At 37.9% G+C, this 15,676-nt stretch overlaps 2 protein-coding genes across 2 annotated transcripts in view; one reads left to right on the forward strand and one right to left on the reverse strand.

Moving 5' to 3' along the window:
- ACYP2 (acylphosphatase 2) overlaps positions 1–15,676 on the reverse strand; it is a 177,600-nt gene that overhangs the window by 13,756 nt on the left and 148,168 nt on the right. The window lies entirely within an intron of this gene.
- The window catches only part of TSPYL6 (TSPY like 6), a 35,575-nt gene that overhangs the window by 11,039 nt on the left and 8,860 nt on the right, over positions 1–15,676 (forward strand). The window contains 1 exon segment of the mRNA XM_067008281.1: positions 344–550. Within this exon segment, the coding sequence (XP_066864382.1) occupies positions 344–550 (207 nt within the window).

Consider the following 15,676-nt stretch of genomic DNA (forward strand, 5'->3'; position numbering starts at 1 on the left):
GTGACCAGCCCAGAGCAGAGGCCATTATTTCAGACAGTTTTTAAAGCCTAGTTCCTGGCTCTATTTTATGTCTCCACCCTTGTTTTTTTTTTCCTTTTCCACTTGTAAATGTACACTCTCCTGTTACAGTTTTACATAGCCTTACAAATCACTTTAAGTCATGCTGGGAACAAAGTGAGGTTTAAACATATAAAGATGTGAGGATTGTGTTTTGCTTTTTTCTTTTTCTCCTTGATGCTGTTTCCTTGATTTTTATAAAGGAAATTATTGGACAGGGATATGGAGATTTATTTATAGAGTTTTGTTTTACAGCCGACTTTGCTAGATACCTTTTCCATTACAGCGAGACACGCATCGTTCTGAGGTCACAAAAAGATGTATCTACTACAGGGCAGCCGTCTCCGTGGCCGGCGTCCTGACCCGGGCCTTGAACAATTGGACAGAGAACTCTCAGCCGCCACCCCCAGGCCAAGGACAGCTTCGGGCTGGATGCTCCGCTGAGCGCGGGGGTGGGCGCTGCGGGCACCCACCCGGCTGCAGCCTCCAGCGAGTGTGGTGCTGATGGAGCGCCGCGAGCAGCGCTTTGCTGCGGCTGCTGTAGGAGCTGGGGCCTCGGCTCTCCCAGGCCCGCCAGCCTAGTGGAAGCCTAGACGAGAGGTGACTGCACTGACTTTTAAAGACAAACTCACAAAGCATCTCCCTGACAGTCACTCTGAAATCATTTGTGCGGAATTGAATCAAAAGAATAGTTCGAAGGTAGAATGGAGAGGCAGCTAATGACCCAAGTACCACTGATCAAGCAGGAGATTTGATAGGTGGAAAATCAGAAAAATTAAATGTCATAGACTGTTGGGCTGCGTTTTAAAGGGACCGTCTGTGACAGAGCTTACTGCACTTACATGTTAACCCTGAAGATGGGGGCTTTCAGAATACCTTTAAATATCTAACAGGAAATCAAAATAGTGAAACTCTTCTTTATGGAGATGTCTCAGGGAAATGGCTTATCTTTTTGAACTTCCCAGGGTTTGAAAAAAAATTTTTCCATTCTCGTTTTCCCCTAGGAGGGTGTTTTATCTTTAAATGTAAGCATGTGACTCAGTTCATAGGGAGGTTCATGATAGGAGGTAAGAAGGCCATTTCAGCTCATAAGTGGTGTCACCCTGATAACAAATTTAAATAGTATACGCTTGTAGGATGACTTAAAACTGTTGTATTTTTCATAAAAAAATCTAACTTATTAACAGCTGGATTAATCTTAGATAAATAAAAGGACATCATCTGTATATCCAAGTTACCTATCTAGTGGGAGGTGAAAAAGTGAAAGAGGGAAGGATTAGAGGCTAAAAGGGAGAAGAAAAGGATTTAATGGAAGAAGTTGACAGATGTAATGTCTCCCCCTCTTCTAAGGTAAAATTCTACGTAATTTTAATATTGCATTTTAAAATTGCTTGATTTCTCTGAAGCGATTAATAAAATGATTAAAGAATGTGTAGTACTAGAATCAGAATGCAGTTTAATTAATTACATCTCCCTCTTTTGAATTGAAAGCTACTTATATAGTAAACGACTGTCATATTTAGTTTTCCAAATGACTTGCAGATGAGGCCATTAAAACTAGGCATGTAAATCTAAACTCACCAGAGTTGTATGTTTACATTTGAATAGAATTAGAAGTCTGAGGTCTCAAAAGTTATAACCATGAAGCTAAAGCCAGAAGATGGGTCCTGCTGTGGAAGAAACCAGACTCCCTGACACTGGGTCCAGAAAGTACTATTTGATCTGGCAGTCATCCAGATGAGGACTTATGTTTGGGAGCCTCTTCTAATCACACACCATTTCCTGCTATAGCTAAACTTACATCAAAGAAAGAAACTAGCTAGCAGCTTCCTATAGAACCCTATGAGGCATCGTTACATTGGTGGAGATGCCAATGGTCTTCAGTGGTCTAGGAAATTGATATTAAAAGCTTTCTCTGAAATGATCAAGTTCAGGGGAACAAATGTATACTAACCAAATTCATAGGAGATCAATTTATAAAAATACAATACCATGTATTCATTTATATTGGGTGCTCTATTTGTCAAATATATCATCCATCTATACAAGAATTTCCCAATTGGGGAAGCACACTAATGAGACAGAATTACAACAGATTGTTCTTTCTCCAGTTTAGGCATATTTTGGCCTAGAAAATGTATAATGATAAAACCTTCTTCCCTAGAAAACACTGAAATGGTGGTATCGATCACCTTTAAAAAACTCTACACCACCCACCATTTTTCACTTACCACATCACTGCCTCACACAGGTTAATGAGGCTGTGGTTTTCTTTACAGTTACTATGTTCCTGTCCTGAGAATACTCTCTGATTATACTGAAACATATTCCAGTACGTCCTTGTATTTAGGGCAGAGACAAGGAAAAACCTATCACTTATTATAACATGTATACAAACCCCATCTTAAGGCAGTTTGCTTTGAAAGAGGTGATTTTACTTGTTTCAATTTTAGAAGGCAACATTTCTGATATTTTCCCCTAGATTTAGGAAAGGTAAAGGAAGTGAAGGCTGTTCTACCCAGTGGCTACTGGAGTAGTAGGTGACTGCAAGAATGCCCCCTTGCCACAGAGAGAATTAGCCAGAATGGGAATGTGTTAAAGGATCATAATGTTCTCCATGGCGACCAAGCAATAATAATCTCATGGCAACATATAGCCGATGTTCTAATTAGGGAATGTTCCCATTACTGTGGTTGCTACCCTCAAACCTAGAGACTTAAACAATATATATCCTGCTTACAAGTCTACAATGTGGACAGAGCTTAGTGGGGAGAACTCATCCCTGCCATGCATGCTGTAGAGGGTGGCTTAAAGGCTGAGGACTGGAATAACTGGATGGCTCAGTCACTCAGAGTTGTGGCAGGTGATCCTGGGAAAACTCAGTCACCTGGGGCTGTGAACGGCTGAGGTTCCTCGGACAACTCTCTCCATGCCTATGTGGTCTTTCCAGCATGGTGGCTTCAGGTAGCTAGACTTCTTACATGTCTGTCAGCTCAAGGGCCCGAAGTCACAGGGTCCAGTAGAACGAGTCAGCCAGGCAGAAGAGGACTGTCTATTCTAACCTAGTCTTGGAAGACTCTCAGGGTCAGGTCCACTGCGTTCTATCTGTTAAAAGCCAGTCACTGGGCTTCCCTGGTGGTGCAGTGGTTGAGAGCCCGCCTGCCGTTGCAGGGGACACGGGTTCGTGCCCCGGTCTGGGAAGATCCCACGTGCCGCAGAGCGGCTGGGCCCGTGAGCCATGGCCGCTGAGCCTGCGTGTCCGGAGCCTGTGCTCCGCAACGGGAGAGGCCACAACAGTGAGAGGCCCGCGTAAAGCCAAAAAAAAAAAAAAAAAAAAGCCAGTCACTAAAATTGGTCCCTATTCAGGGGGATGGGAATTAGATCCCACTTTTAGTGAGAGGAGTGTCAAAAAATTTGTGGACTTGTTTTAAAATCACCACAATATATAGTTGAAAAATTATAGGAGAATATACCATTTATTTATTTACACATTCATTCAACAAATACTTATTGACTGTTACCATACACTAAATAAGCATTGCTTTTTAACCTTTTAAAAAAGATTTTAGATATTCTAGCTCAAGACAACTCCCATTTGGACATGATTTTATGTATTGAGGTTTTGTTTTATTTTAGGCCCATCATATAAAAGTACTCAAATCAGCATAAAATATCAGATGATGACAAACCATCCATTTGGAGAGTATAATCTGAACAGCACAAATGGGTTTTTATTAGAACTTATTATAAGCCTGAGATAATGGAAGCATAAATCCTCATTTGATACACATATTCTGGAAAAGGTCGTTGTTGAACAAATTTGTGTAAAAGCAAATCATCTTTCCTACCAGCTTTATACTTTTAGTGACTGACATAAGAAAAGTTTTCCTTTACTTCCAAAATATTTCCAGTTGCCAGTGTGTGAAAGGATTGATCGGATAGACAAAAGGTTATCAGACACCTCCAAATCACTAAATCCAAAGAATCATATATTTTTTGCCCTAAAAATATTTTTACTTGGCATCTCTCCTCTCCACCTAGGCTTCTAGAACACCACCTTTTGTCTTCCTCCTACATCTCCAGGGGTCCCTTCTCAGTGGGAGTTCCTCTTACTGTGTTCAGTCCTTACTTTGGTGATCTCTGGGTTTCTGCTCCGAATCCCCTCCTCTCTTAATGTCTATCTACTCTTTGAATGATTTCATCTAAACCTAGACTTAGCATGAAAGTTCCAGATTCATATAATCAATCCACTGTCCACTGAATCTCCCCACTTGATTGTATTGTATCTACCTCCACCCACACCCTGTACCCCCTTCCCACTCACACCTCCCTCATCCGATATGCTCTTCCTCCTGCATTCTGAAATTTGACAGAATCTGGAGAGTCTCTGACACTCAACATCCGTGCACAGTCAATCAACCATAATGTCCCACTGATTCTAAACATCTTTCATCTCTTTTGCATCCTCATTGCCCTTGATTTACATCAGGCTCTTGTCGGTTTGCCAGGAATATAGGTCAAGACTGGCTCTGAGGCCATTTCTTAGCAAATACAATGAAAATATTTGAGACTTTTGCCTACCATCCATAGTATTTGGCTCTGGACATCTCCTATTGATGGATCTAAGTGGGGGCTGTTGGTCAGGAATAGAAAATTATAAATCACAATGTTTGCATTTTATCTTCACAATAGTTGAAGTTTACCTTAAAATAGCCACAGAAGATGAAGTGGCAAATGCAAACCACTGAGCATGTAGTTATTAGATATCTGTTCTGTAATCTGGGCTACAAAGACAAATATGGCATGGTCCCTGCCTCCAATGAACTCAGAATTTAGTGGGAAAAGCAAATGATTACAATTCAGCATAATAAATGCAATGATTAAGGAATGTGTGAGGTATTGTATGAGTAGAGGAGGGCGTTCTCATTGTCTTTATTGGGTAAGCCTGAAAGGCAGTGGAGAAGGGAGTGACACTCTGCCTAAAAAGGTGGAGTAGGGCTTCCAGAAGATGTAAAAACGCTCTCTATCTTACCAAAATCTTAAGAGATGATAGCTCTGGATCCTGACATTGGGGATTTGGGGAATTCTGCCTGCTGTTTTCTCACGTTACCTACTTGATTCCCAATCTCCACATCTCTAAAATGAAAAGTTTGGTTTAAATAATAGGTTGGCAATTTTTTTTCTATAAAGGGCCAGATAATAAATATTTCAGGCTTTGTGGTCAGTATAATCTGTCACAACTATTCAGCTCTGCTGTTGTAGTGCAAAAGCAGCCACAGACAGTACATAAACCGACGGACCTGGCTGTATTACAATACAACTCTAATTACAAAAACAGGCAGTGGGCTGTATTTGGCCCTTGGGATGTAGTTTGCCAAAGCCTGGTCTAAATGATCTCCAAGATGCCTTCCAGATTTACCAATCCATTGGTTTATGAAAAAGCAGTTCTCAAATACTTGATATACTTTACGTTGGTTTTTAGTTTACTCTTGTTGTGGCTGGGTTAGCTCAGTAAATGAGAACATGGAATTTAAAGTGAGAAGATTTGGGGTTTGATTCACCATGGGTCAGTTAGCTTCTCTGTTCCATGACCACAAACCACAACACAGACTTCAACAAATCCATGCTCCTGCTTGGAGCCAGGTAAAGCTGTGTGACTGGACAAATGTCATCCTTTCCTGCTTCTAACGATACAACCCCTGCACTTGCTCCCCTAATGATGGTGCAGCAGCATTCTCTTTACATATGTTCCAACATCACTGAGTTCATTTCAAAAGAGCAACGTATGGCACTTCCCTGGTGGTGCAGTGGTTGAGAATCCGCCTGCCAATGCAGGGGACACGGGTTCGATCCCTGGTCTGGGAAGATCCCACATGCCGCGGAGCAACAAAGCCTGTGAGCCACAACTACTGAGACCATGTGCCGCAACTACTGAAGCCCATGCACCTAGAGCCCATGCTCCAGAACAAGAGAAGCCACTGCAATGAGAGACCCGTGCACCACAACGAAGAGTAGCCCCTGCTCGCCACAGCTAGAGAAAACCCACATGCAGCAACAAGGACTCAACGCAGATTAAAAAAAAAAAAAAAAAAAAAAAAAAAGAGCAACTTATTTTTAAGAAAACCTGTCAGTATAACATCAGGCATTGGGGAATCTATAGGTACACAGAAATGTCTCATCATCTTTTAATAAGCCAAATTGGTTTTTATGGCTACTAAGCAAAAGAATGCTACAAAAGCATGCTGCTATGCTCATAAGCTAAAGCAGAATCAGCAAACTATATGACTTGAATGCCAACAGTCCTCCCCGCTTTCCCTGTAGTAGACATTGTTAATCAATCCTAGCATTTTTCCGAAACCACAGATCCTGCATCTGTTCTCATCATTCTTTCAAACACACTGAACCAGGAAGCAACACTAAATTGACTGGCATTACTGTGCTAGATTAAAGCTATTGTTCTATTGCAACAAAAGTTACTATGCCTTATTTTTCCTATCACTTTCCATCCCTGCCAGGTAAGAGTTACTCTTACCTAAAAACATATACCTATAACATTGGATGCAGCAGCTATAAAATTCAACAGTACAAAAATGAAGATAATATAAATCTCATATGTAGATAGGAGCATAAATCAGTAAAAAACTTTTATAGAGAAAAACTTGGCACTGTTTATTAAAAGACTTAAAATGTGCATACTAGTTGGATACTTGGGGCTTCATTGTATTATTCTACTTTCAAGTGTGTTTGAAACCTTCTATAATAAAAAGTTTAAAAAGTGTACCATGAAGATAAAAATATTAACGGTAGTTGATAAATGATATATTATTATATAAAGGTATAATCTAAATTAAGGGATAATACAGAACTGAAATAACTCAATGTTGCTTTATTGTAGAAAGTTTTGTGCCTATGATTATCTAGCATATGAAATTATAAAGCAAATTTCACTATTGAAACCATTTTACCAATTTCTTAATATGCATACTGAAGGATTTATATGTAAAAGCTTATAAATGCGTGAAATATTTCTGCAAAAATAAATGAAAACTACTAAAAGTAGCTGCCTTCTAGGAGGGAGAAGAATATCTGGAGGGAAGGCAAGGAGGAAGGCTTATTTTTCATTGAATATCTTATTGTTCCTTTTGAATTTTTGTACATCTATCATGTATTGCCTAATTAGATAAATAAAATGTGATTCAGCCTCACACTGGTCAAATTGGCCATCATCAAAAAATCTACAAACAATAAATGCTGAAGAAGGTGTGGAGAAAAGGGAACCCTCCTACAATGTTGGTGGAAATGTAAATTGGTACAACCATTATGGAGAATAGTATGGAGGTTCCTTAAAAAACTAAATATAGAAATAACATATGACCCAGCAATACCACTCTTGGGCATATATCCGGAGAAAACCATAATTCGAAAAGATACATGCACTCCAGTGTTCATTGCAGCACTATTTACAATAGCCAAGACATGGAAGCAACCTAAATGTCCATAAGCAGAGAAATGGATAAAGAAAATGTGGTACATATATACAATGGAATATTACTCAGCCATAAAAAAGAATGAAATAATGCCATTTGCAGCACAAGGATGGACCTAGAGATTGTCATACTGAGTGAAGGAAGGCAGAGAAAGACAAATACCATATGACATCGCTTACATGTGGAATCTAAAACACTGTGGTACAAATGAACTTATTTATAAAACAGAAATAGAGTCACAGATGTAGAAAACAGACTTATGGTTATGGGGGGGAAAAGGGGGATAAACTGGGAGACTGGGATTGATATATATACACTACTATATATAAAATAGATAACTAATAAGGACCTACTGTATAGAACAGGGAACTCTACTCAATTCTCTATAATAACCTATATGGGAAAAGAATCTTAAAAAGAGTGGATATATGCATATGTATAACTTATTCACTTTGCTGTAGAGCAGAAACTAACACAACATTGTAAATCAACTATACTACAATAAAAATTATTTTTAAAAATGTGACTCAGTGATTCTACTCCTAAAAATTTATCCTAAAGTATCATTGAGGATGTATGTAAAGATTTTGCCTCAAGGATGTACATTGTATTGTATGTAACAGGAAAATAGTTCAGGCAATTTAAATGTCCAATAACTGGGAATTGGTTAAATAAGTTACTGTATTTCCAGATAAAGGAATGATAGCTGTTAAAATTATGAAGATGAATTTTTACCAGTAAAGACATTTTTAATAAGGCATTAAGTTTTCTGGGGACTGCCCTGGTGGCACAGTGGTTAAGAATCCACCTGCCAATGCAGGGGACACAGGTTTGAGCCCTGGTCCGGTAAGATTCCATGTGCCACGGAGCAATTAAGCCCGTGAGCCACAACTACTGAGCCAATGTGCCACAACTACCAAAGCCTGTGCGCCTAGAGCCCGTGCTCCGCAACAAGAGAAGCCACCGCAATGAGAAGCCCGCACACCACAACGAAGAGTAGCCCCTGCTCGCCACAACTAGAGAACGTCCGTTTGCAGCAACAAAGACCCAATGCAGCCAAAAGTAAATAAATAAATAAAATTTAAAAAAATATATGGTATTAAGTTTTTTAAAAGCAAGCTGCAAAACAGTATAGTTTTGCAGTATATAGTATGACCTCACTTTTGTAAAAAAAAATATCCTGACAGAAAAATATTTGAAAGACATAAAAAGTGGTAATAGTGGGTATCTCCTGAAATATGGGTAGTTTCTTTCGTTTTTTGCTTGTTTTCAAATTATTTTCAAAATTCTCCAATGAATATGTATCAATTTTAAATTAATAAAAGATTATGAATGAGTTTGATAAATGCCTAAGGGAATAAAACATTTCTTCTTTTTTTTCTCTTCCCTATGGGGAAGAACAATCTGAACACAGATCAAAATATAAAACTTGGCTTTTGTGATCAAAGTCAGAGTCATTACAATGAATGTTGAAATTTTATTGGCAATTTCTCTTGCTGGGAGGTAATGACATCCAGAGTTAAATACTACGTAATATTTTACCAATGGTATTAAGTCTTTTCAATGGTTTAGTAACTCCAATGTGGTAATAATGCAAGAAGTGATTTTTCCTCCGTGTGTAAATAAGTTTTAAAATATTGAAAACTGTTAGACTAACATATTTATGAGGTGTTATTAACAAAGGAAAATAGTGGCTGAAATATCCGAACTAACAACATGGAGACACCAGACATTTTGAGTGGGAGATTCTTTTTTTTTTTTTTTTTTTAATTTTTATTTTTTTGCGGTACACGGGCCTCTCACTGCTGTGGCCTCTCCCGTTGTGGAGCACAGGCTCCGGACGCGCAGGCTCAGCGGCCATGGCTCACGGGCCCAGCCGCTCCGCGGCATGTGGGATCTTCCCAGACCGGGGCACGAACCCGTGTCCCCTGCATCGGGAGGCGGATTCTCAACCACTGCGCCACCAGGGAAGCCCATGAGTGGGAGATTCTTATAGATTAAAATGGATTACCAGGGCCATGGCTAGATGGTGAAGGGTCTTGTACAGCTTGCTAAGGATGTGGATTTTTTTCTGAAAAGATGAGAACCTAGCTGTATTTCTGAATGAATAATCAAGGCGCACATAGAGGATGATTAGAGGGAGTAAATATTAAAAAGAATATACCTAGGGCTTCCCTGGTGGCACAGTGGTTGAGAGTCTGCCTGCTGATGCAGGGGATGCAAGTTCATGCCCTGGTCCGGGAGGATCGCACATGCCGCAGAGCGGCTGGGCCCATGAGCCATGGCCGCTGAGCCTGTGCATCTGGAGCCTGTGCTCCGCAACGGGAGAGGCCACAACTGTGAGAGGCCCGCGTATCGCAAAACAAAACAAAACAAAAAACAAAAAAAAGAGTATACCTAGGGCATTTATAATTTCTTTAAAGGAATTTCTCCTAATGATAGAAAGGGCAAACGTAAGCTATTTAAGCCAGCTTCATTTTTTTTTTCCAGAAAAAGATGTATGATATATAAATATAGAACCCATAGCAATTGCTATGTAAACTACTATACTAAATATAGTTAGGGATATGCATAATGTTGCATTTTATTGTTTGACTAAATATTAACTAATAAGAAATTACGTTAAACTGGAACTTACTTTTTCCTTATAAATACTCTATTAGGCAAACCAGGCAGGGCTTGGATGTTCATTATAAGACAGCACATGCTGACATTCCGAATTCTCCTAAATGGATTTCACTTAATATGTTAGATTCTATAAATCTGCTTAATCATTTCTCAGAGCTTGGTATTCCTTAGAGGAGGACTGTTAAATACCTACAAAGCTGGTCCATACTCTGAGAGCTATCAGTCTCTCCTAGTGAGAGCGAATCCTCAGTTTCTTGTGGTTGGGAGTGACATAGTGAGATAACACGACAGATGAGATCCAACTAGTCAGATGTTACTGGAAAAGTACACTTGGATTCAGGTTCACATTAGTCTGGCTCTCTTTTAGAGAATATAGTTGAGCTCACACAATTCAAGGGCTTATCTGAAATTTAACTTGAATAAATACAAAAAAACAGCCCCATTAGAGTCATCCAGTAGAGCTGGATCATTTTAACTCAAGGTCAAAATAAACTTTATTGGTGTACTTATTAAAAGCAAGCTTGTTTAGATAAGGGTTTTTTTCTTCTTTCATACCTTACCTTGCACAGAACTTTAATATTAGGAAACCTGAAACAGTCTAGAGAATTCAGGACCATCTCAGTTCAGGTTGCCGTGACATTTTCTGTAACCAAGCCCTGTACCTCTTCTTGCAAACTGAAATAACATTGATGATGTAAAAATTATGCCCATAATGAATAAGTTATTACCAAAATTTAATCAACATGATGTTTTCCTTTTCCTGTTCTGGGACAATAAAACTAAACACTATTACAAAGTGGTAAAAAAATTTTTTTAAAGTAAAGACATTTGTGACTTTATTGCCTGTTTCTCAGGTTGCAACTGAATGCAGGTATTTTGGTTTAGTTAAAGGATATGGAAAGTGCCACCGATGATCTTTACTGTGGCAGCACAAACTTGCTGCTTTGATCATGTGATTCTCCTTTGTATCCATGTTAGAGAAACTGGTGTGGTCTCTGTAATGTTTTCTTTTCCTGCAAATACTGTGGCTCATAAAAAACACTGACTCCTTATAGCTTTTCCTCCATATGCTTCCTTTTATATAACAACTTAGTTTAAAAAATTGGACGTTTCAGTAATTGTCAACAAAAATGCTTAATTTTCCTAGATTTTTCTTTTAGTTTCAGAGAACAATAATTTTATAGTCTCAATATGATGCTGGTCTTTGTAAAGCTCAAGAGACAAAACCAGACACTTGTGCATGCTGCAAATCCTTGTTTTTATTCCAGAAATAACCTTCGTAGCTATTGGCAGTACAGGTTTTCCCTCCCTCCCCCCTTTGGCTGGGGATGGCAGAGGGGGCAGGAAGGTTGTTGGTATACATGCTCAGAAGTTTTCAGATATACAGATTTAGAAATATTAACTAGTGACTTCAATGAGATTTTAAGTTTAAAATCAGTAATTACAAAATCCACAGATTCTTTGCCTCCTGAGGGCTGGGTAGCTTCCTTTGGATTTTTTTTGGCATAAAAAGAGAACACACTATTAAATAATATGCAAGTAATTTTATTATATCTTCTAAGGGTGCATTTAAAACATTGTGTGTTTAAATTACAGACAGAACGTAAGATTTGGTAGTTTTCTACAGCATGCCCAAACAGAAAGATGTTAAGGTATGCTCCCCACAGTTCATCATTTACTCAGAATTGATTTTGCACAGGCTCTAGTTTTATTAAGTTTGAATAGTCACAGTTTTGTCATAGTGTTGCTAGAACAGCAGCACAAAAATAAAAACAGCCGAAACAGCTTTGTTAGAGGAAAGTTTACCTACCACAGCTCCCAACCTGGCTCCTTTCTAGGCTTCCTGCTTTCCTAACTTCAATTCTTTATTCTTTTCGGATGAAAACAAGCTGACCCCTGCTAAGCATCTTCTTATAAAAAGGCTCATGACAAATGCTATCTTTATAAAAGATTCCACAGCTGAAATGTGAAATGAGATTTTAGGGGCCCCTGCAGGATCCTGTGTTCTAGCATTAAAAATCTCGTGTGAGAAAAGCATTAAGAGGGACTTCCCTGGTGGTCCAGTGGGTAAGACTCTGTGCTCCCAAGGCAGGGGGCCTGGGTTCGATCCCTGGTCGGGGGTACTAGGTACGGCATGCCACAACTAAGATCCGGTGCAGCCAAGTTAAATAAATAAATAATTTTTTTTTTTTTAAAAGAAAAACATTAAGACATTTTCTTCAATTGATTGATCATTCATTCATTCTGCATCAACAAATATTCATTGAGCATTTGTTTTGTGCAAAGTAATATGAGTGATTCAAGAATGTGGAAAGTATAGTCTCTGAGGAATTTGCAGTCTTGAAGAAGCATATAAGGTGTATTCACCAACAGTCTGCCTGTCAGAATTGGATTATTTATCTGACTCTTTCATTATACAGATGAGGGAATTATAGCAGAGAGGTGAAATGAGCTGCCCAAACCACACCGTAAGACCACTGGCTGTGGAGCAAGCCACTTACCCATCACTCACTGATAATCTTGGACAAATTACTTAACCGACTGAGCTAAGCCAGACCTCAAAAGGCTGATCTGGGTTGAAAGGCTGGTGAGAAGGGGAACACAGACTTCCTTCAGGACTGCTTTCACTCACATTTACTGCGTGACCCGGAAGCAGGAAGTGTGAAGCGTATGTACAAGATAAGGATGAAAGTGAGCTGATGCAGCTTCTCCATACCTCCCTAGTTCCTCAGACCCTTGGCCAAAGTTTAGTGGTCAGTGCTGTCCCCAGGGAGTGAAAAAACCTGCCAGGTCAAGGACTCCAGAGCCACCGGCCCACGGCCTTTCATGCACAGACTGCCAGGGTTAGACACTTCTGTGTTCCATTTTTTTATTGCTATTGGAGGCCTAGCATGGGCCAGCCTTGGCTTCTATACCTGCTAAACTTACCTATCAGTTCCCTTACCTATGATATTTAATAGTATATACACTCTGTAGGCTTACTCTAAGCCTTAGGCAAGATGGACTATGTAAAGTGCTTAGCATGGTGCCTGACCCACAGAAGGTGCTTCATAGATGGCTTTCTTAGTTGAGGAACTGACAGTAGGATTCAAGTTTCCTGACTCACCTAATATTCTTGTTAATACACAAACGGCAACTGCCATTTAGTGGGTATTCGATTTGTGCCAATAGAATGATACACTAAAGGGAGAGAGAAAACTGTGATTATTTGCAGAAAGCATTGAATGTAGAAAAATCCTAAGAAATCTGTTTAAATTTATTATCCCATGAGTTTATCAAAGTGACCGGGTTTATAATGAATTTACCATAATTAGGGGCTGTCTTTATCCTGGTAACCACCAGCTCAATAATGTAATAAAAAGCAAAGAAATTCCAATCAAAAAAAAAAAAGAGGGGATGGATAAACTTAACAGAATTGCCCATGACAGTTATAAAGAAAATTATAAAGACTTATGAGCTATATGTAAATAAAACTATAAAGGTGTATTAGAATATATAAAACAAGATGAACAAATTGAGATATGTACTGTTATCATATAGGAAAATGAATTTCACCAAGTAAAACTTACTATTTGTTAAATATTAAAATTCTACACTAACAAACAAACCACAAGTTATGATGCTGATCTAGTTCCCAGGAAACCCTAAAACAAAGTATATTAATTAAATGATTAAAATACAGATGTGTGGGACATAAAGAAATAAATGTAATGTATTATATAACTATCATAAAATTAAGGAAAATAATATTTAATAACTGTCTAATTCTATGTAATAATTGCCTAATTATATCTAATAATTGCCAGGGTAACTGGCAAACAAACACAAAACAAAAAGTGATTTAGATCAGCTCTTATATCACGTTACCAGAGTAAGCCCCTAGTGGATTAAAGAGTAGATATTTGCTTTAATTCTTAGCAAAGCTATGAGAAAAAAAAATCAAATATTAATGAAATCTTTAGAGGGATAGTATCTTTGAAAAGCTTAGGGCAGTAATGAAAATCACAAAGGAAAAAAAAAATAGCTCAAAAACATCAAGTAAAAAAATGGTACAACTAACAAAATTAAAAGAAGGGAAACATAATTGGGAAACATTTGCATTGATCGTGGTAGAAAAGTAGTATATATAATATGTAAAGAACTTACTCAAATTTTCAAAAATGTTAAAACCTCAAGAGATAAATGGTCAAAGGATATAAACATACAATTCACTTATGAAGAAATACAATTAAATTATATACATTAATCATTTCTTGGAAGGATATTTATAATAGCAAAATACTGGAAACAAACAAAAAATGCCCAATATAATTACACTATATCAATTCACTAGACTATTATATAGCCATTAGAATTGTAATTATGAAAACTGAAAAAAATGTTATTATTTAATGGTGGAAGGGAGCCAAATAATAATTCTACTTATTATGCACATCAAAAAAGGCAAAAATGAAAATCACTGTTGACAAAGAATAGTGGAATCATGGATAACATTTTCTCTGTGAATAAGATTGGGAAGGAAGCAGGAAACCCCTATACTAGCAGTTGAACAATACTAGTTATTAAACAACAGACTCTAATATTGATTGTAATTTTCAACATACAGATGAAAGCAAAGAGTTAGAAGAAACCAGAAATATTAGTGTCAGCTGGTAAGTTAAGTTTCCTAGAGTAAGGATCTTTCACTCTCCAAAACCTTACAGAGAGCACTCACATTTCCCAAAGGCACTAGAGAATGCAAGCACACACCTTGAGAATTGAGTGTGTGATTTTGCCACACCTTTGTCTGTGGAGCCTTGTTCTGGGCTGTTGGTACCATGTTTGTCTTCTTCCTTCCTGATGCCTTATTTTTACCGTTATACTTTCTGTAACAGTTTGCCTGGATTTAGACAAATGTCTCCTTTTACATGTAAATTTCTTTTCTGTAATTTCTAATATATTTCTATTTACTTTTACAGTCTTTGATCTTCTCTTTCACCACCTCCCATGTATAAGACATAATTTAGATTAGGAGTTTATAACTCAGAATAACAGACATGGATTTGAATCCTGACTTGTTATGTGACTTTGGGCAAATTATTTATTTGTAGGCCTTGGATACTTTTATCTATAAGATGGAAATAATAAAACTTCATAGGGTAATTATGAGGTTTAAACTAAAGGAGATAATTCATGTAATGTACTTGGTGTGGTATCTACTTGTAACACTGTAAACTCCAAGGTAATGACATAAATATGGTACTTGAAACACTATTCAAAATCTTAACTATTAAGAAAAAAATTAAAACTCACAACCTTAAAATGGTTCTATTTCTTTCTATACATTTGATAGATCAAATTTCCTTATAAGAGAGTCATGGCTTAATTGAAAAAAAGGAATTTCCCTTATTCTTTTGTCCTGTGTTTGCCTTCTTAAAGGTGCCTTGAATCCTTTATGGACTGGAGTCATATATAAATAAATAGATATACCAAGTTTCCTTAATCACAGCACCTAACTGAAATTT

Source organism: Kogia breviceps, chromosome 11, assembly GCF_026419965.1.
Source record: "Kogia breviceps isolate mKogBre1 chromosome 11, mKogBre1 haplotype 1, whole genome shotgun sequence".
Lineage (NCBI taxonomy): Eukaryota > Metazoa > Chordata > Mammalia > Artiodactyla > Physeteridae > Kogia > Kogia breviceps.